The sequence below is a fragment of the Phalacrocorax carbo genome, chromosome 4, assembly GCF_963921805.1.
Source record: "Phalacrocorax carbo chromosome 4, bPhaCar2.1, whole genome shotgun sequence".
Classification (NCBI taxonomy): domain Eukaryota; kingdom Metazoa; phylum Chordata; class Aves; order Suliformes; family Phalacrocoracidae; genus Phalacrocorax; species Phalacrocorax carbo.
In genome coordinates this window covers 21074090-21094699 of record NC_087516.1, presented here as the reverse complement: position 1 = coordinate 21094699, position 20610 = coordinate 21074090, and the positions used below count along the sequence as shown (strand labels likewise).

At 36.4% G+C, this 20610-nt stretch overlaps 1 protein-coding gene across 3 annotated transcripts in view; it reads right to left on the bottom strand.

Moving 5' to 3' along the window:
* Positions 1–43: 43 nt before the first annotated feature.
* The window catches only part of RBPJ (recombination signal binding protein for immunoglobulin kappa J region), a 60550-nt gene continuing 39983 nt past the window's right edge, over positions 44–20610 (bottom strand). For 2 of the 3 annotated variants that reach the window (XM_064449252.1, XM_064449253.1), the window contains exons 4-11: positions 16246–16411; positions 14948–15122; positions 13334–13471; positions 13005–13117; positions 10667–10807; positions 6380–6535; positions 5518–5621; positions 44–4705 (exon numbers count right to left, since the gene is read on the bottom strand). In XM_064449252.1, coding sequence (XP_064305322.1) covers positions 4390–4705; positions 5518–5621; positions 6380–6535; positions 10667–10807; positions 13005–13117; positions 13334–13471; positions 14948–15122; positions 16246–16411 — 1309 coding nt within the window. In that variant the 3' untranslated portion in view covers positions 44–4389. The remainder of the gene's footprint in view (positions 4706–5517; positions 5622–6379; positions 6536–10666; positions 10808–13004; positions 13118–13333; positions 13472–14947; positions 15123–16245; positions 16412–20610) is intronic. The other variant, XM_064449254.1, reaches the window with a different exon arrangement.

Here is a 20610-nt window from a genome sequence, read left to right as displayed (position 1 = left end):
AGGTACACTAGTTGTAATAAAGTTGCTAAACAATTAAACACAGTTCATTTTTTTCTTATTTAATAAATAATATAAAAAAGTGAACCTTTTTTTACATTATTGGAAAAAACAGTTTCTTATCTAACTCCAGCAATAATACAAGCAGTAATGAAACCGATTTAGATTTTTGGGGGGACATTCCAGATCCCGTTTAAGTGGAGTCCAGTGTGCATAGCCTCACAACTACTGAAGAATTTTCCACTCCTGGGGTTGGTCGTCTTTTCTGTTGTTCTGGTTCCACAGATGACCTCACTGTTCATTCGCAAAAAAAGAAAATCCTATTCCTTGGTTAACATTGAAAAAAATCCACAAAAACGTGGCAAGTTTCAACACCTGATCAAATCATAACTGCTTTTATGATATCACCATACAGATGTTTCAATTATGTTTGTCACATCAACAGTAACATGGCATTTTATCTTTAGCCTTGTAGAAAAAAAGAAACTCGATAGTATATGCACATATGGACACAGACTACACTCGACAAAAACACTTTCACGTGGTTTACATTTCACTTTTATTTAATCCTCAAAACTGCCCATATTGCAGGCTTTTTCTTGGTGAAATATGGAACTGAGCAATTAATTCTACAAAATTATGGTAAAAACTTGCTCATTTTTCTACCTTATTGCTAAGAAACTTTACAGGTGCACAGTTTGTAAAAATAACCCTTTTAAGACTGAATGTATACACATGCTACAGGATTTAAAAAAATGACATTAGCATAGCACCTCCAGATGGGGCAAATGCAGTGCTGGACACAGACAGAAGGTTTACAAAGTTAGAACTGCTCATTTATTTTACAGCTCCTAAAGGGGAGAAATTGTTCAGTCCTAAAAGGGTTAAGTAGAAACCCTAATATACTTCTTTTTCTAACAAAGCTGCCACTCAATCCCACAGTACAGTGCTTGAAAACAAAGTCAAAAGTCTGGCACAGGAACGTATACACATTTGTTCAGTACTCATAAACACAGCTGCTTTTGAAAGAAAGTAAATAAGATGGTTAATAATTGAAGAGCATCTTACTTTCAAGATGGACACCTCTATGGAGTCATTTTACCTATTGGAAGTAAACTACCCACTTGTAGGTTATTTGTTTCACTTGGCATTAATATTTTGTATATGGGGAATTCACTGATTTACATCTTGAGTTCATGTCTTTTCAGGTTACCATTCTGATCTTATAAGTCTGTGCAATGACAAGAAATACAGAATACCATTATAAACACAGTTGTGGGATGCCCTCAGGGCAAATAATTAGGAAAAACAGCAGCAGCAGATTATTAAAGACTATGCTAGTGTTGAATTCTGAAATACAGTTCCAAACAAAAGAGAACAAGAAAAGGCATAGCTAAACTTGAGCACTTGCTTTTTCTTCCTAGAGTTGGAACTATAACAACATTCCAAACACAGACTCAATTTCTATGTATATAGAATTAACAGCAGACTTAACAGCTAGACTTGAACAATTAGGAGAGTTTCATACTGAAACATTCTAAGAGTAGTTTTATCAAAATCTTGAGATATTGGCAATACCATGAAAATTGATTAACAGCTCACAAGGCCAATAAATGTAACAATATCACCCCACAGGAAAAAGTTCCAGAAGATGATAATCTAAACAACTGGACATCTTAACAACAGTAAGGACATGGAAGACCATTTCTGTACTACAGAATAATTACTGGCAACAAGCTCAAGGGAAAAAAAATGGAGTTTAAAATGGTCTTGTAAGCAGAACTTAATAGTCTCTTTTTTTCACCCACTTGGCTGTAGTGTGTAGAACAGCAGAAATCAGGCTAAGTCATTAGGTTCTTTACAAGTCAAGGAGTATTATATCTATTGGGCAAAATTATTGCAAGTAAGAAACTGAATATAAAAAGTATTGCATTTATATGTAAAAATTTTAAAATAATGACTATAAAAGCAGGTGTCAAGTTCTGAAAAGCTGTTTTAAATAGTCTGTGAAGGTTAAAAGGCTTGTTATGGTCTGACTACCATGTGTATATCATGGTTTGTTCTTGAATACCCTCTAAATCTGATATACATCTCACTTATTTTAATTCTCAGTCTAATTATTGATCAAAATCTGTGACTCTTGAATTAAGCCATACTGTAAGATACTTACGTGCTTCTAACAAAATCACTGTGAAATGATTCCTGCCACAACACAATTAAAACAAAATTTTATAGCACATACAAAGGTAAACAGATTGCAAGTAAATGCCAGTAAACAGTTTAAAACAGAGATAAGGCCACAATGAATTCTGCCCTTGGTCACTGAAACGGAGATGAGGTGAGGCAGTATTCACTAGTGCTAAGAACCAGCATTGCGACTATGTCACGGGAATACGTTCATAATACAGCAGAGCAAATATGAAGGCCTGTGGTAGAATACAAGCACATTTTAGAAGGACAGTGGCACTGATTTTACTATTAGCTAAGTATGCTTTATAACCGATTTCTTCCTTTAACCACACTGTTGTCACACATAGAACGGAGCACTAAAGCAAACAAGTAGAATGGAGCGTCAGAGTACACAAATACGGTGCCGAGACAATGATTTAAAATGGTGGTGGGTGTTGAAACTGGAATAAGTGGTCAGAAATAAAAACCCTATGAAAACAGTCAACAGACAAGCTTGTAAGCAATGCACTGTACGAAGCCACAGGTTCACATTTACACAGCAGTTGTGGCTCTTGCTTCAGGGTACAGAAAAGGCTGAACACACCATAAAGTTTGTATTTTGGCTTTTAAAGAGGAAGATCACACTATCAGAACTTGTCCTACGAGTCTATGCCTAGTTCTGTGACTACAAATGAACTACTGGGGTATACTTTCAAATACAAATGAAGCAGGCAGGTCTACAAGGAGGGACAAAACATGGAAAAGTCAAAATGAAAAACAATGCAACAACCAACAAAGTCAAAGTGCAAATGAGCCTTGAATTTATGATGGAGAGAAGACTTGAATGTTGCACAAGCTGTTGGCAGGGAAAGAGGAACCCACAGGAAACAAGGATGGGAGGAGTTGACATCTTCATAGTGCTTTTACGATTTTCTATTTGCCCATTTCTAAGTAATAAAATTTACTTCTAGTTATTATGGTATGATCACTTCACAATGAAAGCACGTTCTCAATACAAGTGTTACACCAAAGTCTGGCCTAATTTACTGAACAGTATGAAAAAAAACATGCTTCTTGTGATTCTCAGGTGATGAAGGGCACCACCTACCAATCCCATTTGTAGCACACACTTCTCAGGGTATTTTAGTTACATGCCAACAAGACAGAAGACATGCTGCCAAATGAAGTTATTGGGAACATTCCACTTTCAAAATAAAACATTTAACTTACACTTAATACAAATTATGTACAAGATTAGAAAAACCTGAACAGATCCTGAAACATTTTCAGATGCAATATGACTGAGCAAGAAAGAGGGGGGAGTAACCCAGTAACAACCCTTCAAAAACACCAACGTATGCCTGTGACATGAACAATCATTAATACGACTGCTTGAGATGTCACTTTAAAAGAAAACTCACGTAATGTTAGAACCTCATGAATTATCACTATAAATACATATTTAAAAAAGGAAACAGAAATAACTATTAACAATGACTGAAAACAGAGCACTAAAGTTAACATACATTGCATGTATTGCAGGCAAGGCAGAGGCATTTTTTAAAGCTTTTGCACAGACTTCATATAATCTTAAAAAAAATACGCTGGCCTTTACAAGGTTCTACTTGCTGAAATAAAAACAATTTCAGTTCATAAAAAGTCACAAGACTTCAGTTTAAAAAAAGGAACAGTTCCAGCCACAGACCAAAAATATATATATTTTTTTAAAACTGGAAGAGTATGGTAATTAGATTATACAAGCATGGTCAGGCTTGGAACCTGAATATACTTCAGAGCAAAAGCTCAGAGGAAAAAAAAATATAAACTATTTGGTAACAAAAGTGTACTATATGTTGTGATACAAAAAAGGTATGGTGAAAATGTACCTTTTATACTAAAGCTTATACAAGTTCCTTGGTCCATAAAAACTATGCTGTGTTCATGTTTTCTAGTTTGCTCAACATGTATCCCAGCCACATTTTTTTTGTTTCTTGCCCATTAAAAAAAACAGCTGAAAAATAGATTTTCAATAAAGTTCTTATGTTTCGGATGTTTTTTTTTTTTATTGTGGCTTCTGTATATAGGATCAGCACTTGCAGGTAACAAGGTTCAAATAACACCACCTAAAATGGAAAGGTGTTTTCCCAAGAAACCACAAAAATTGTTCAGTTCTCTTGAATGTAGCACTTAAGAGTCAGTTAAAGTCCAGACAAACAACAGTAGTTAGGAAACTACAGTTGCCGTAGATGATGTGACATTGGTTGGATTTGTGCTGACATTTGTGTAACTTCCCTCGCTGTTTGTATTTGTTTCACTGGAAGCCATGAGGCTCGAGTTGGCTCTGAGGATTGCTCCAGCAGCACTGCAGTGTGGTCGTGGCCCTGGTTCCGGTGTGTATGTAAAGGTAAGGCTGGTGGAGTAAATGATGCCATCGTTACGGACCAAAGTTACTGGAACCTGGACTGGCTGACGGACCCATCTCCAACCCTCTCGAAATGCAGAAATGTCTGGAACAACACATAGCATGCTCTCTGCACACCTGAAAAAAAGAAAAGTTAACTGAGCATAATAAAACAGGCGATGGGGAGGGGACAGAGAGGGGGAAGGGGGGGACAGTTCAATTGGAAGGGAGCTACAATGATCATCTAGTCCAACTGCCTGACTACTTCAGGCTGACCAAAAGTTAGAGCATATTATTAAGGGCATTGTCCAAATACCTCAAACACTGACAGGCACGGGGCATTGACCAGTTCTCTAGGAAGCCTGTTTCAGTGTGTGATGACCCTCTCAGTAGATAAATGTTTCCTAGTGTCCAGTCTGAATCTCCGCTAGAGCAGCTTTGCGCCATTCCCATGCATCCTATCACTGCATACCAGAAAGAAGAGATCAGCACCTCCCTCTCTACTTCCCCTCCTCAGGAAGGTGTAAAGAGCTATGAGGTCACCCCTCAACCTCCTTTTATCCAAACTAGACAAATCCAAAGTCCTTAGCTGCTCCTCATAGGACATGCCTTCCAGCTCTTTCACCAGCTTTGTTGCCCTCCTCTGGACACATTCAAGGACCTTCACATATCCTGCTTAAACTATGGGGCCCAGAACTGCACACAGTACTCAAGACCATGCCAATGCTAAATACAGTGGGATAATGACCTCTTTTGACCAGCTGGATGCTGTTTGCCACCCCTGGCTGCCAGGGCACACTGCTAACTCATATTGAGCCTGCTGTCAAACAGCACCACCACATCCTTTTCTGCAGGGCAGAAAGTATATACTTGGGTGTATACACAAGTATACACTCTTCAAAGCATCCAATAAAATGTAATCATCATAAAAGCAGTATGAAATACTGTACCTGTACATGGTTTCAGCTTCCACATCCCCAAACCAGACACGTAAATTTGGAGTGAAGTTCTGTCCTGTAAGTTCCAACATTGCTACATCCCCACCACCATTCAACTGGAAGCAGCGTAAATACAAAAAAGAAAATCCACAAAAAACCCATGTATTAATAAAAACAAACACTCCGCCTCTCAGAAAAAAGAAACAGAGAAGAGCTCTTCACATGCTTACAAGAACTGTAAACAGTGCTGTTTCTATCAGCTGGAAAAAAACCAAACACACACACCTACACAACTGAACCGTAAAGAAGTAACACATTTAAAAGATAGTGCCAATTAATTTGATGTCCTGAAAGAACTTCTAAGTTTTGATAGTGCTCTCTTAGAATACAAGTCAAAAAGGCTTTGAAAACAAAGAATCTTTCAGAAAACACACTAGGAGAGCTTCAAGTTTTTCCACAGCAGATTGCTCATTTTCTTAATAAGGTTTCAGTCTGGCTCTCTTTGATCTATAATTGGCTGTTTTAAGAGCCAAAAGCAACATCTAAATAATCAAACAGAAGTACAAGTCCGAAGGATATCACCACCATAGTATTTTAATGTATAGAATAATATTAATATTTTTCCTATGATGGATAGGCTCACGTGTTCTGAAATGTAGGTAAGAAATTATTACAACATGAAAGTAATTTTCCTATTTATAAAGCCAGTAAGAATGTTTTCCTCAGTATTCCACGAAGGTACCATATACCTTAATTACATTAAATCAGTATGTATCGGTACTGATAAATCAGTATAGTAAATCAGTATTAAATACATTAAATCAGTGTGACAAAAATAACCTCACATGAGTTTATTAAAAAACAACAAACTTACTTGAAGACTTTCTACAACAGGCACAGGAGTCACTGGAGCATGGACCGGTCCCATCCCCTCATAAAACGTGTATTCTGCTTTATCTGTGCTAATGATTGTCCACGAAGCTCCATCATTAATCATTTCTTTATTTGGTTCTTTTGGGCATGGAGTGGCCTTAAAAAAAAGGAAAGGTTTAAGTGTCACCTGCAGACTCATTTGCAAAGACACAGAGCAAAAAACACCTCACTCAGCCAGTAACAGTGTATATTATTTCAAAAACATGTTTCGTTTTCTCTAGGTCATTTTGTTAGAGGGAAAGTCACATGCTTCAGCAAGAAACCAAGATTTTTTTTTTTTTAGAAGTTCCTTACTACCCACAAAATGATAGAAAACACAAGTTTATATTTCAGTGTTTGTGCAAAGACATGGGAGAGAAGCTCAAGTGACAACCTTGCATGTTAGTCAGAAACTTTCACTGTCTCCTTGTAAATATTACTAAGTTAGTATACATACATAGAAGATACACTGACAACTATTTCTTCCGGCAACAAAAGCCTCTCTGAACAATTTCATCATCTAGCAACCAATAAGGAAATGGTGTATAGGTTAACACAGGCACAGGAAAAAAATATCTAATTTTAATACCTAAATTCTGTTTTTTTTCATTAACCTTTAGGGACATCTAGGTATGTAACCATAACCTTCACTATTCAAAACTGTTAGATAAACTTCAATTAGCACAAGTTTACCAGCGCAGATGAAAGGAAGGTAAGATGAAAGAAAGGTAAGATGAAAGCTGCATTCTCAAGTGGACTCTTCCTTCTGATACGATCATGTAAAAAAAGCACTGAAAACAGCTTGCAAGGGAAATGCGCAAAAAGGATAGTAACTACAGATCTTTCCAAGCTCAAGACCCAACTGATATTTTTATTAGAAACATACAGGGCTTCTATATTACTAGCCCAATTTCAAAAGAGGAACTATCGTATACTATTTTGATGGATGATATTTTTCTTACAGGTTAACTACAATTCCTGTTGACATGGAGTAAGGTACTTCAAACTCGTGACAAATAAAACCATGGATATCAAAAGCAAATAACCCTGTGCAAGACCCCTGACTGGCTTATTCAGATCTGCTAAACCCCTGCCGCAAAGTGGAAGGCAAATGCCACAGAATTTATTCTGGAAGTCCTGTAGGTCAAGAATTATTTCAGGAACACATTATTGCTTCTGTCACAGAAGCAAAGATTGCTCTTCTAGAGAAGCATTCCTCCTTGTCCCTTCCAAATACAGCAGTTTACCTCCAGGCACTTCCCCCTCCTTTCCTTTCATAACTAAACTTTCTCAACAGGTGGCACTGGTAGATTGAAATGCCTTAACACCATGCTGAGTACCTCAGGTACTTACTGGCTTCACAAGGAGACAGGATGGGAAACAAATAATTGCATAACATTAGCAGATAAAGGACTTTTTTTTTTACTAACAGAGTTTCCCAAGAACTGGTAAACACAACAAGGACACAGATAAATCCAAATACATTATATTGCTTGGATTCCTTTTAAAAAACCCAAACTACTAAATACAACTAACCCCTCCCCTCCAAACCTCAAAAAAGCTCCATATCAAAGGATATTAAAGAAATGAAATTATAAGTTATTAGGAAAAGTTGTGGGTTTTTCAATAGAAAGCCAATTAAAAGAAAGCAAAAGGTAGAACTTAACATTCTCTTTTCAAAATGCACAAAAGCCAATATGCAGTCCCGTCCCTGAGACTGGTGTTGTGATCAGTTTTATTCAACATCCTCACCAATCTGCTGGTAAAGTCAAATCTTCAAACTTCTGCATGATCCTAAGTTTTTTAGGTAGTTAAATGCTTTTACAGTTGCAAGGGTTTTATATCCAGAAGGACATCAAAATGAACAGAGGGCAAAAAAGTGGTAATGAGCTTCAATATAGATAAAAGTGAGGTTTCTAAAGAAAGATTCTGTAAACAATGCCCATAAAATACTGAACTTGGAACTGGTAGATACAACTCAGGATCCTGGAGTCACCACTGACAGTTTTCTGAAATCACCAACTCAATGTGCACCAGCAGCCACAAGTGGCAACACAATGTTGGACAACATCAGAAAAAAATATTGAGAACAAGGTATCGGGTATTATTTTGCCAGTGTAAATCCTTTGTTCACCTAATTCTGGAATACTGTGTGCAGTTCTGGTCTCCCTGTCTAAGAAAGCCGTGGTGAAAAAAGAGAAGATACAGAAGGGGGCAACTAAAAATCACCAAGGAGCTAAGAGAAGAAACTGAAATGAGTGTGAGTCTCCAGCTTGGAGAGAAGAAATCTGGAGATGATGTTGATGGGTAAGGTGAATGCAGAACTGTTGCTCACTAAATCCTGCAAAACGGGAACTAGGAATCACTCACAGAAACTACTAGATCATTCAAAACAAGTACAGCAAAAGTATACTACACAGAGGACAGGAAACCTCTTGAACTTCCTACCACAGAATACTGCAGAAAGAGAGCATCAGCAGATTCAAAAGGAATCAAACTGATCAACTAGACATCTACAAAATGACACTAAAAGACAGAGTCAGGGACGCAGCCTTTAACCACCCTTAATACAAGAAGTGTGGATGCTGGCAGAGTACAACTGCACAGGACTGCACAGAGCCACCAGGTCTGTCTGCCCCCTGTAAGCACCATGTCCTATTGCCCCTGTTAGCCATAGGTAGGGACTATGCTCCGACTGAGTAAGGCATTATTTATATTCTTACAGGGACATCTTTAAAGAGAGATCTGGCTGGTACTTCAGCAGCTGAATTTCAAGATTTTTGTAGGTTCATGCTGACCTGCTGACTTTTTATAGCCTTTCTGCTTTAAGCCTCTAAGGTCTCTGTATTGGGTTATTTCCATTCACCCAAGAGAGACTTGTCACCCTAAAGTAAAGTTTGGGGGGGGTTGTAATTTTTTTTTCTTTTTTCACAGTAACCACAGTCTGTCTAGACTCCTGCTACAGGTACTGTATTCAACAGTAAATGTTTAACAGCAGGCAGGTGAAAGATGCTACACATGCCTGTTCCTCTGGTCTTGGTCTTCTGGTCCAAAGGAAAAACAGATAAAATAGGGTTTCTCTCCTGCCACTGGTAGAGAGTTTATCTTTCATAGTGATTTCACTTCCCAAAGGATGATATAACAACCCAGTGTGCTCATTAACAGATTTTATTCAACAGACAGAAGCAGCAGGTACCTAATTCCACTAAAAGCATTCAGAAGTGGGCTGTGCTTTTATCTAAGCCCTACCCATGTTTCCTGAAGTATGAACAAAGCTTCTCATATTCTCTTTCCATTGTCCCAATTCAGGATAGAAGTCAACTGAGCCTTTACCAATCCTTCTTGTCCCTTCCCTTAAATTAAGGGAACTCTTAAAGTTAGCTTCTCTCTTTCCTACCTCTACCTGTCTTACCCAGGAAGCTACAGCTCTTCTCCTAAGGAAGTCCCAAGTGTGGCTAGCCTCCTGGAGCACAGCATTATCTCTCAACACCCTTTGCTATTTGAGCTGCCCTGGATGTTTAAAGAAAACTGCGATACTCAGGCAGGACTGAACTTGGTCATTGTCTTGTTACTCTAATGGGAATTACCATGCTGAAAGTCTGCTAAAAGCATGCTAACACACACACAGGACTAAAACCACAATTTGCTAGCATATTGTATAAGTTGTCAGAACAATTGCACACTGTGTTTTTTTTTTTACAGCTCTCCCTAGGGGTTCATTCCTGTAACAGTAACTTACTAGGGATACTTTTCTCCACCTGCTGGAGAAACAAGTATTTGAAGACTGAGAGAGCTTTACAAATGACTGTGGGTCAACTGCCATAGCTGTCTGTTTATGCTCTTAGCCAAGAGCAAGACACTGCAACTCGGCTAAGTCCACCGTGAAACAGGACTATCATGAACTGTACCATTTCCTACTTGCTGTGATCTAGAAATGGACGCACTGGCATATGTCAGCATGTTAAGCCACAGTATCATGATAGCAGGCACAAGTTCCTAGTGTGTTTCCATTTCTTCCGCAGGAGAAAATAGAATTCATTGTCTAGACAGACATGGAAGAAGGTTATGAGGAAAGAAAAACAGATTTGGAAAGGAACAGAAAGTTTGTTGTTCCTCTGTCTTTTAGTAAAAAAAATAGACTCGCATTCGAAACCAACTGCAAAACTGGCATTCATACATATTTTGGGAATATTTGGGAAAACTTTGCAACCATGCTTCTCATGTATTGAAATAGTTTTAAACAACTCACTTGAAATTGGATTATTCTCTCCTGGGAAAGGCACAAATACATTCTCTCAGTGTCTTTAAGGTAAAATGCACATTTATGGAGCTGCGATACTGGATCATCTGCATCCAATAACGCCGTTTGTTTATCTACTTTTCGAATTATCTGTGAATGAAAATTGTACATATATATTTAGGACAATTTCTGTACTTCATTACGTTGGAGATTACATATCTACTGTTAGTAAAAGGTAGGCTTTTTTTTTATTTCCATGCCTCCTGTTTTAATACCAACATTACAGTCAATTCTCAATGCTTCTGAAACAAGAACACAACACTGTAGTGACACACAGTACTACAATTTCAGTGTACTGCACGCATATATATTTTATCTTTTTTCGCTATAAGAGTGTGTGTGTGGAACCTTAAAGCTTCAGCAAAATCTACTGTTGTTCCATTTTCTGGCACAAAAGAGCAGTAGAGTCAAGTATTAATAGACTTCTTCCACCATTGACAGTATCAACAACATTCTGTGGCAGACTGGTTGCTGAATGAGAACAGTCGAAAATAAGAATTTCCTTTAAAGGTATTGAGACATCCTTAAGTACTGTTTTGCAAACACAACAAACAGTGTACCTTAACAATAGTTGGTCACTAAATATTACTTTAAGACAATTGCAAAGAACAACTGTTCCTTACATCTGGTAGTTCAGTGAAAAAATACCTGCTGACTTAATTTGCAGCTGTGATAATTTTTTTTTTTTTAATTTAAAAAGTTATTCTCTTACAGTGGAAATCTGTAGCTTGGAATTTTAACTCAACTTCCAGAAAAAATTTAACACTTCATTTTATGCAACATCAGAAGAAGCAGCAGCCAAAGCACTTGAAGATTTCTAAGGCGACAATCAGAAAGCCAACCATGTCCTCTGGGATTTCTTATGATAATAAATGGCATTAGCAGCAGTAAAAGTTTCAAGATTGGCTTGTTTCTTCAAAGTTCTTTGCATTAACCTATAAAATGTCTGCAAGTTACCTTTTAATCGCATCACCCTCAATCAATCTTGTAAGGCAGCATGACAAATATTCTGAACAAAACAGGAACCTTTAGCCTTATTTTTTTTAATCTATTTCTACCTACAAATAATGTTTCTAGAATCATAAAAGATGGCATCTCCTTTTGATGGTAAGAAAGTATTAACATGAAGGCCACAAATAAAGGAAGATCCTCTTACTGAATTTCATGTGGACTGAACCAGTTCAGTAGTAACCAGGTCTGGATTTTTCTGTCAAATAATGTGATTTTAAAAAAAAATCTGTTTAAATGATCATTTTATACCATTTACTCTGACCAGGCTATCTTCTTCTTTAGATAAATTTCATATTGGGAGAGAATTTCTCATTTCAGTGCTAGTAAAATAAGTCTGGGAAGGGGAAGAGAAACCTTCCTGCAGGAAGGTTGGTTTTACACTGGCGCATTCTAAAAATTGTTTCTAGTTAAAAGTAGATTTAGTGAAGCCTTGTATGAAATTCATAACGGGCTGGCAAACCACAATTTCACAGAAGATGAAGCATTGTTTATTATCAGACACAAAGTTCCACTTAGGCTGGCACTAAGTGCATAAAACAGGACCAAAAAAAAAAAATCTACAATTATACTTAAATTTATTTCTAAAAAACATTACCGTGTATCCATCAATAAAATAATTATTGTTGGTTCACAAACCTTCATTGGTTATAATAAAATTTCTACCTGTGACAAAGACAAGGGCTGAAATTGCCTGTTTCTAAAAAAAGTTATTCCAAAGGCATTTCCTATAGTCTACATTTAAACCAGACAGTATTAATAAATGTCCAAAATGCTTCTGCAAGCTGATATTGGTATAATTATGTATCGTTAGAAGTACACATAAGTACTTTTAGATTCAAATCAGTAGAGAATTTTTAAAGCCGAACTCAACAAACAGAACACTACTGGCTGCAGAGACTTTACTCATCTATTCAATATCAATATTTCAGTTATTTTGCTACGCTGGGACCTACATAACTGTTTTAAAAAATAAACGCTTCCTTAAGGACAGCTTGCAGATTATCCCACTTTGGTGGGTTTGAATTATGAAAAATTCCCTATGCTTATTTTCCAAGCTGTTCTTTGCTTACAGAATTAATCTGTATTAATATATCTATATAAAATATAGACCTAATAAATACTCTTATTAAAATGAATGTAATTTTCCATATAAAACATGTATTACCAAAAGGAAACATACAAAGCCAAATATTGTAAATGATGCAAACTCAATTATGTAATTACACTAAGTAGCCATCTACAAATTAATTACAGTATTGGAGAAATCAAACTGTACCAGTCTTGGGAGTGCCATGCCAGTAACTGAGCATACAAGTTTGACAGTCTGCCCATAATGAATGTAGCCGTCTCTCACTGTGAATTCTTCTCCTTCTGATTCGTCATCATCCACTGCATGAAACAGGAATTTTCACATTATTTGTTTTAATCACCGTTTTCCTTGATAGGAGGAACATTTAACATCACACTATTACATCAAATGTACGTTCAGTAACAAAACGAATCTGCACATGGGCAATTAATATGGAGGAAAAAATGCAGGAGTCTCTTTGTGGGGATGGAGGGAGGGAGGGAGGTGAAAAAATACATTGCTTCATTTTTACTTACAGAGGTGAATGTAAAATGCTCCCCACTGTTGTGAACTGGCATGGAAATTACCACCTTCTACGTGCAAATATCTGGTGCTAACTGTTTGGGATCGAAGTCTATTAAATAGTGCCACTTTTGTCCCTGACGCAATACATACTGCAAGGAACACATACAGACTTGAGATTATAAAATTACTTCATCATTACATAGAAAAGTTAAAAAGTCACAAATACAGTAAAATAAGCTGATGAATTCTGAAAATCAAGAAATCATTCTCAACTATTAGTCAGTTGAGAAAATATTTATATTTGTGACAGACCAAAACTAGACACAAAACATACATAGTGGCTGTTCACCAAAGGCATGCTAGCTCACAGAATTTTGCCAGTTAGCCAAACAGGCCAGTGCTTGCTAGCTGAGAACTCTTTCTATTCATAGTTCAACAACTGATTATTCGAGCAGAAGCTTTAGCTTGCCCTTGTGAAGTACTTAGACAACTTTCAGTGATCATTTGAAGTATAAAGAAAAATCATTCTTACAAATCACAATCAATTGAAAGGAAGACAGACATAACTATGTAAAATTGTAACCACGCAACTTGAAATTTTCTCAGATCTGAACTTACTTATCATTCAAGAAAGAAATACTAAGTCTGCTCCCCCCCCCAAAAAATCAGCAACTAGCATTTTGCCGTCAAAATGGGTATGTCTTCTACTTGTTTCATTTTTATTATAGAAGAATGCTTAGTTCATATTCACTGTCCATCAAAACTATCTGTCTGAATACAAAGTCAGCAGTGCATACTCTGAGCCCACGGGGGTGAACTGCACAGCAACAGATTGCCTTTAGTCATGTGGCAAGCTAGCGGCCCCGAGATCCACATTCCATAGGTGAATGGGTTCCAGCCCAACACAGATGGAAGAGCCTTTTAAAGCACTAGTGAAGAGAGAGAGAACAAAAACAAACAAAACAAGGTATCTCTTGAGGTGCTCCAGTGGTATGCAGGCAAAAACTTTGGAGGAAAAGCAAAAATGCTCCCAATCATACAGTAGCACCAGAGATATCTTCAGTTGAAAAACACGGTAAGCAAATAAATCTAGGTGAAATATCACCATACAGATTTCTTAATTACTTAAAAGGAACCATGCAAGAGATATTAAAAATAAAAACAACATGAAAATGGCATGAGACAGTAAGGTGGCTGTGATGTGAAGTGCAGTTTGGATAACATGATGATACTCATTTATCACAACGTGAAAGGTATTTCTGATACTGATCAAAACATCTAAGCATCAGCTCATGGCAGCTTAAGGGATCCAACAACTTAGAAAGCTAAGGCAGAGCATTCTTGTACATTTGTCTATAAGGATCAGTCCTCAGAATAAAGGTTTTTTGGTGGACCTTTTATATTTACTAAATAATTAACTGTGACTGCATAAAACTCAGAGTAACCTATCTATATTGAAATACTTTAAAATCCACTGATGCGTACAGTTCCGAAATAAACTAGAAAAAACAAATTGAGAATTTAATTGTATTTACTTTGAAGTCAGACCTCAGAATACATAAGGACAAATTAGTAGGAGGCAAAAATTAATTGCTACGTAAAGAAAAGAACTGTAAAATACTTACAGTCTGCATTTTTCAGTGACTGTTTCTTTTTAGAAGGTTTGGAGATGACTTTGATCCGTTTACTGAGGAACACACCGATGTCATCACTATTGCCATAAAACATTTTTACCGATAACATGAAGTGCTTTCTCTTGTCTGAATCTGATATGTATAATGTTTTGGCAGTGCAATAATTCTGTTGGTGAAAACATACTGTTGTTTCTTCTTTTAAGTCAACCCAGTTCAAGAAACTATGAATATTTAATTATGAACAAAATAGGAAAACTGATACAATAGTTTCTAAAACAGATCAGAAACTGCTTTTTCCATCTCTCCATATCGATATAATTTATGACTACCATTTAGCTTTGTGAAGTTTAGCACCCAACTTCAGTACTTCAGGGTCTTTCTAAAGACCCTTAACAGGACTAGAAAACATGATTAGAGACTACAGCTGTGTCAAAGCCATCTCTGGGTGGTTAAGAAAACTACTAAAAATTACATTTCAGTAAAGCTATATAGGCACTACACTGGGCATGCACAAGAGGCTGCCTGTGCAGAAAATGTGTTGAGCTAAACTTTTCTTGAAAGGATGGGGAGATGATTAGGTTTTGAAACACTAGAAAGTTACTTTCAGCTAAGGTTTATGCTAGGTGATAACAGGAGCTTAAAAAAAAACACCCCAAAAAGAACTTTTATTATTCTTTTCCTACTCAGCAACATATGAAGCATTTCTAAGCAGACTGTGCTGGAAATACTAGGTAGCTATAAAATACTGCTTAATAAAACAACCAAGTAACATGAGCACTCACGTGCTGCCAGTTCTACTCCAACTGTTTAAGTCATCACGAATATCTTTTAAAAATCTTGTAGCAATTTATGCCACTGTAAAAAAAAATCTACTAAATTTATTAAGATGCTATTTTATTTATATTTTTATGCAAAAGGACTAAAATACCACTTCTAGCAGCAGATGTTGTTCAAATACTTCCTTGATGAGATTATCCATTCATGCAAGCCAAGGTGAGGGACATGGGGTTTGGGCCAGAAACTTCACTTCAGTTAACCATTGATGCCTACCAAGTAACCTAACAGTTTACTGACTCTAAATCAACAACCTACTAACCAAAGGTTAGTACCCTGTGATGATCCCACGAACCAAATCCACCTATTCAATTGTCCTACATATTTACTGATTTTTGATACCACTTATGCAATATCTGCTACAATTATCAAAAATAAGCAAGGGTATATCTTGAATTATGCACCACGTAGCTATAATTTTTTGCAGTAATCTGAGTAGTTTATTTCAATTCTACCTTTCCTTCCAAGTTCAGCTGCTGCATTTCTTGGTCGCTATTTCCTATTCCAATGAAGGCGCAAGGTTGTGACTCTTGCTCAGTGCAACCGTCCCGTTCCATTTGCTCTTTTTTTTTCTTCCATCCACTGCCCATAAGATACACACATGGAGGAGGACAAAAGAACCTGAAAATGAAAAATGCACTATGAGATTACACACAGCTTTCAAGAAAATTCTTGAGACAGAAACTGCCATATACCCAAAGCTTTCTAAGCCCATTCACACTTTGCATTCGAGTTTATACATGCACGCCCTTCATTTGTCTTGACGATTTTCTAAAACGCAAATCAAAAAAAGAGAAAAAGCAAGGAAAATCAGCATTAGATGCACTGTCACTCTCCTTCCAGTTCAATATATGATAGGTAACAGTCTGCATATCTATAAAACTAAAATGCTTTCTAGGCTTACAAAGATGAGATTTCAAAGAAAGTAACAAGGCCTTGAAAGCAATAAGTGTTTTGCTTTTGTAGGTGCTTAACATGATGCAGTGATTAATACACACAGAACAATTCCACAAACTAATTTAATGGACAGCTGCTGACTACAATTCCTAAATCTTTAGTGTTTCATCATAAGCAAGGAGGGAGTCTATTCATCCAAGCATAAATCTCTTTTCCATTTTTAAATGGAATAGATTATTTTACATCTTCATCAGTAACTGATGAAGCACTGACTGAAATACGTCTAGATGCTACTTACAGCAACACATTCAAAATTAAATGCAGCATTATAATACAATGTATTGGTCTTTAAGTTCCTGCAAATTGCTGAACTGCAACTCCTGATCACTTTTGGTTTTAGTTTAGCTAACAGCTGCAGTATTTTAATTATCATGTAGTTAAGATCAAAATTAAGAAAGCAGAATGAGTACGTCCAGTTGTGAGGTAGCTGAAGAGGCACGAAGGGACAGAATAAATAGAATAATCAAGAATTTTTCTGTTATTTCAAATTAGAGAGTAGTGCTCAACTTGGCACTTCTGAAATCCAGAGATGACTCCTACCTTATACAGGTAGGTACGCAGGTAGGGTTTTAGGGGTTTTTTTGGTGTTTTTTTTTTCCCTGTGTGTGTTTTGTTTTTTTTTTTAAACTTGGCTTAGGACAACTGAATTAATGGATTATTTCTATTAAACACCATATAAACCTTCATTAGTGGAAGTCAGCTTTAGTGTGAAAATCAAGCCTAATACACTTTTATCTCATCTATTCAGCAAAATTACATTTGAAACATAAAATGTTTTTCTAAGGAACGGAATGCTTAACAGATGAAACCAAAGTCCTGAGTTAATAATCACATCATAATTAAATGTAAATATTAAGAATCCATACAAATAAAGGCAAAGATTTGTAATCATTTCAGTTAATGCACACAATTCATGTATATTCTTTGACAGAGAAACAAACAACCGAAACTTAAGGTTTACTGCAATTCAAAATGTCTCAGAGGTTATGATAAGCAAAAATTACACCCAGGGCGGGGGGGTGGGGAGGGGGGAGAATCAGCCCATCTTGCCCACATAAATCCACAGTGAATTTTTCACTTATTTTCACTCTTTTTAAAACACAACAAAAATGATGATATGCCAATATGCATTCAGCTTAAATATCTGAGTGTCTTCTTTCAAAAGCATTGTGCTCTGGTTTGAAAAAAGACTGCCTGCAAAAGAGAATTTGTTGAAAGCAGCTCACTACGTGGCATCAAAAGATTTTCATGTTTGAGAACCCCATTAATTTGTGAAACTGCTCCTACAAATTGCTTTTTAAATGTAGTAATTCTAAACAAATAGAAACAAATGCTATACTTCATTATGATAACCCATTTCAGCAAAGGCTTATCATAACAATAACACTATTGTGAGGCATAGAAATTTTGATATAGAATTATGAATTAACAGAAAGCCACTTGTAAAAGCAAACTATTCAAAGTTTAACAACTAACATTTTTGCATGTGCTTATTGCATCAGTTTTAACTATTTGTATTTTATTCTTTGGGGTAATTATGGGTCATATGAAGGCTCTGGAATTTTCTCCTTCCAACTGAAAATGCAGAACACAGAGAACCAAGGTAGAAACTTGCCAGTTTGCAAAGCAGATGTTTCCTGATGGAACTGTCAACTTTAGAAACTGCACAATAAACTACCTCAAAAATAAAATTTAACACTTTCATAGTAGCAGCACAAGACACTTTTTCCACTAGCCCAGCCATGACTCAAAGCTGAAATTTATAGTTCTTACATTTGAACGGGTTAATGTAACTTTGTTGTAAGAATAGAAGTTACGAAATTTGAAAGTCACCAGGAATAGGAAGAGTAAGCAGTAATAAATGTTATCAAACACTACACACTGTGCACCCCCTTTTTGCTTGCTATTATGCCTTTTGCTTCTTACCTTCTGCTACCTGACCTCTGTTCCAGCTCCCTTCATGAAGATGCTGAATGATGCAGTAGGGGTATATTTAAGAACACCATGAGTTTCTGTTGCACGCCAGTTAAGTCTTCCCCCTCCTACTATAAAATTTTCATCTCAAAACCAGGAACGTACTTCCTACTTTTCAATAGTGCTTATTTCAAACATTAGATCAGCACAGATGACATAACCCAATTTCCTTCAAATGCTTCTCTACCCTAAAGGAAAAAATGATCTTAAGAGGACTTATGTTTGTGAGGAAGACAGTGCAATGACAACAGTCAAAATAATAAAATTAATATTGAAGTACAAGGTGTATATTTACTTTCTGCATGACCAATCTCATGTGTATGTCCTATATCACCCTACATCTAGGTGTAAATACCATAACTGTTGTTAAAAATCTTTTCTGAGGTTCATCTACTCATTGCGGCAACTTTTGGCATTGTTTAGGAAAACAGAAAACCAAAACAAAGCAAGAAATAACAGCTTCAGCATTACAGTGAGGCAATTTCTACTGTGGACAATTGTGGTCACATTTTGAAAAAATATACAGATACACACACATATATATATCTGTGTGGGTGAGAAGGAAGTAAGAGAATAAGAAAGAGTCACATTTTTATTAGACTGGCAAGGGGGGCAAGCAAGGGCAATGATCATGCCCCACTACTGTTTAGGAGGCCGTGACTACTTTGCCATCCTAGATAGAAGACCACGTCATGTTTCCCCTATGAACAATACTTTTTAAATACGGGTTATGAACTAACTTCCAGGGTTAGGAAATGCAATTTTGGGGGGAAGAAACCTCAAGTAACCAATGCATTTATTGAAGAATTGATCTTTTGGAAACAAACTCAGATTGCCAGAAAAAGCACATCACATTGCGAGTTCAGAAGCTGACTATATAACTCAAATGACAATACAAGACCCTTTCAGTGTTAAGGGATGTATCCCACTAATTATCTTGGCAACAATTATAAGCTATTTTCAATAAAGAAATTATACACAGACTAAAAGCTACTATCAATCTTTATTAAGGAAGCAATGCTTTGCAAAGACGACACCAAACACCTTGTATTCCAAGAATGTACAACACCATAAAGCACACATCACACATTTACCTTTCTTCCTCATGTACTCTTTTGCATTTATCTTGCTGGTTAGAACTAAAGAAAAAAAATCCCCAATTTTTTTCGTATCCTTTTTCATTGCAGCTTTATTCTAAACCAAGTCCTTTGAATAGCTATGGCCACTAGATGGCAATGAAGATCTATACGAAAAAAGTTTTAACCCATTGATAAAGATAAAAGAAGCCACAATTAAATCACACTTTTTATATCAGAAAAAATTTGGAAAACTCTGACTTACTGAACAAAGAACAAAACTTTTGAAGCTGAAACAATTTTATGTTTGGTTAAAACCACCAAACAAGAAGAAAGAGTCTGGTCATTCTCAATTTGAATGGGTTTTCTTCTGTCTCAGCCTCAGATATAGACTCACCCTTCAGATACAGTCTGGGGGCATTTTACTTCATATTTACAATCCCAGGAACCCATGTATAGAAGAGATTACAAATTTTCTATCCAATATAGTGTGAGCAAACCATGAGTATCCTCATATTTCTAATTTTCACAGAGGATTAAAGAAAGTGTCTTTGATATGTATAAAATAACTGCTGGAAACAGGTTCTCTCATCAATAAAACATTTCCAGTGTAAATAGAAATGTAAATGGTTATGTGAGAAGCTGGCTTTCAGATAAGTATAAAAAAGAAAAGAGAAAGAAAATCACCTCCCCAAAATAAGTACTTTAGGTAAAGTAGTTTCCAGCATTACTGATGGGAAATAAGGTAGGACAATGTTTGGTGGAACAAATGAAAATACTCTTCCTTCAACCTTTGATTTACAGGGCCTACCT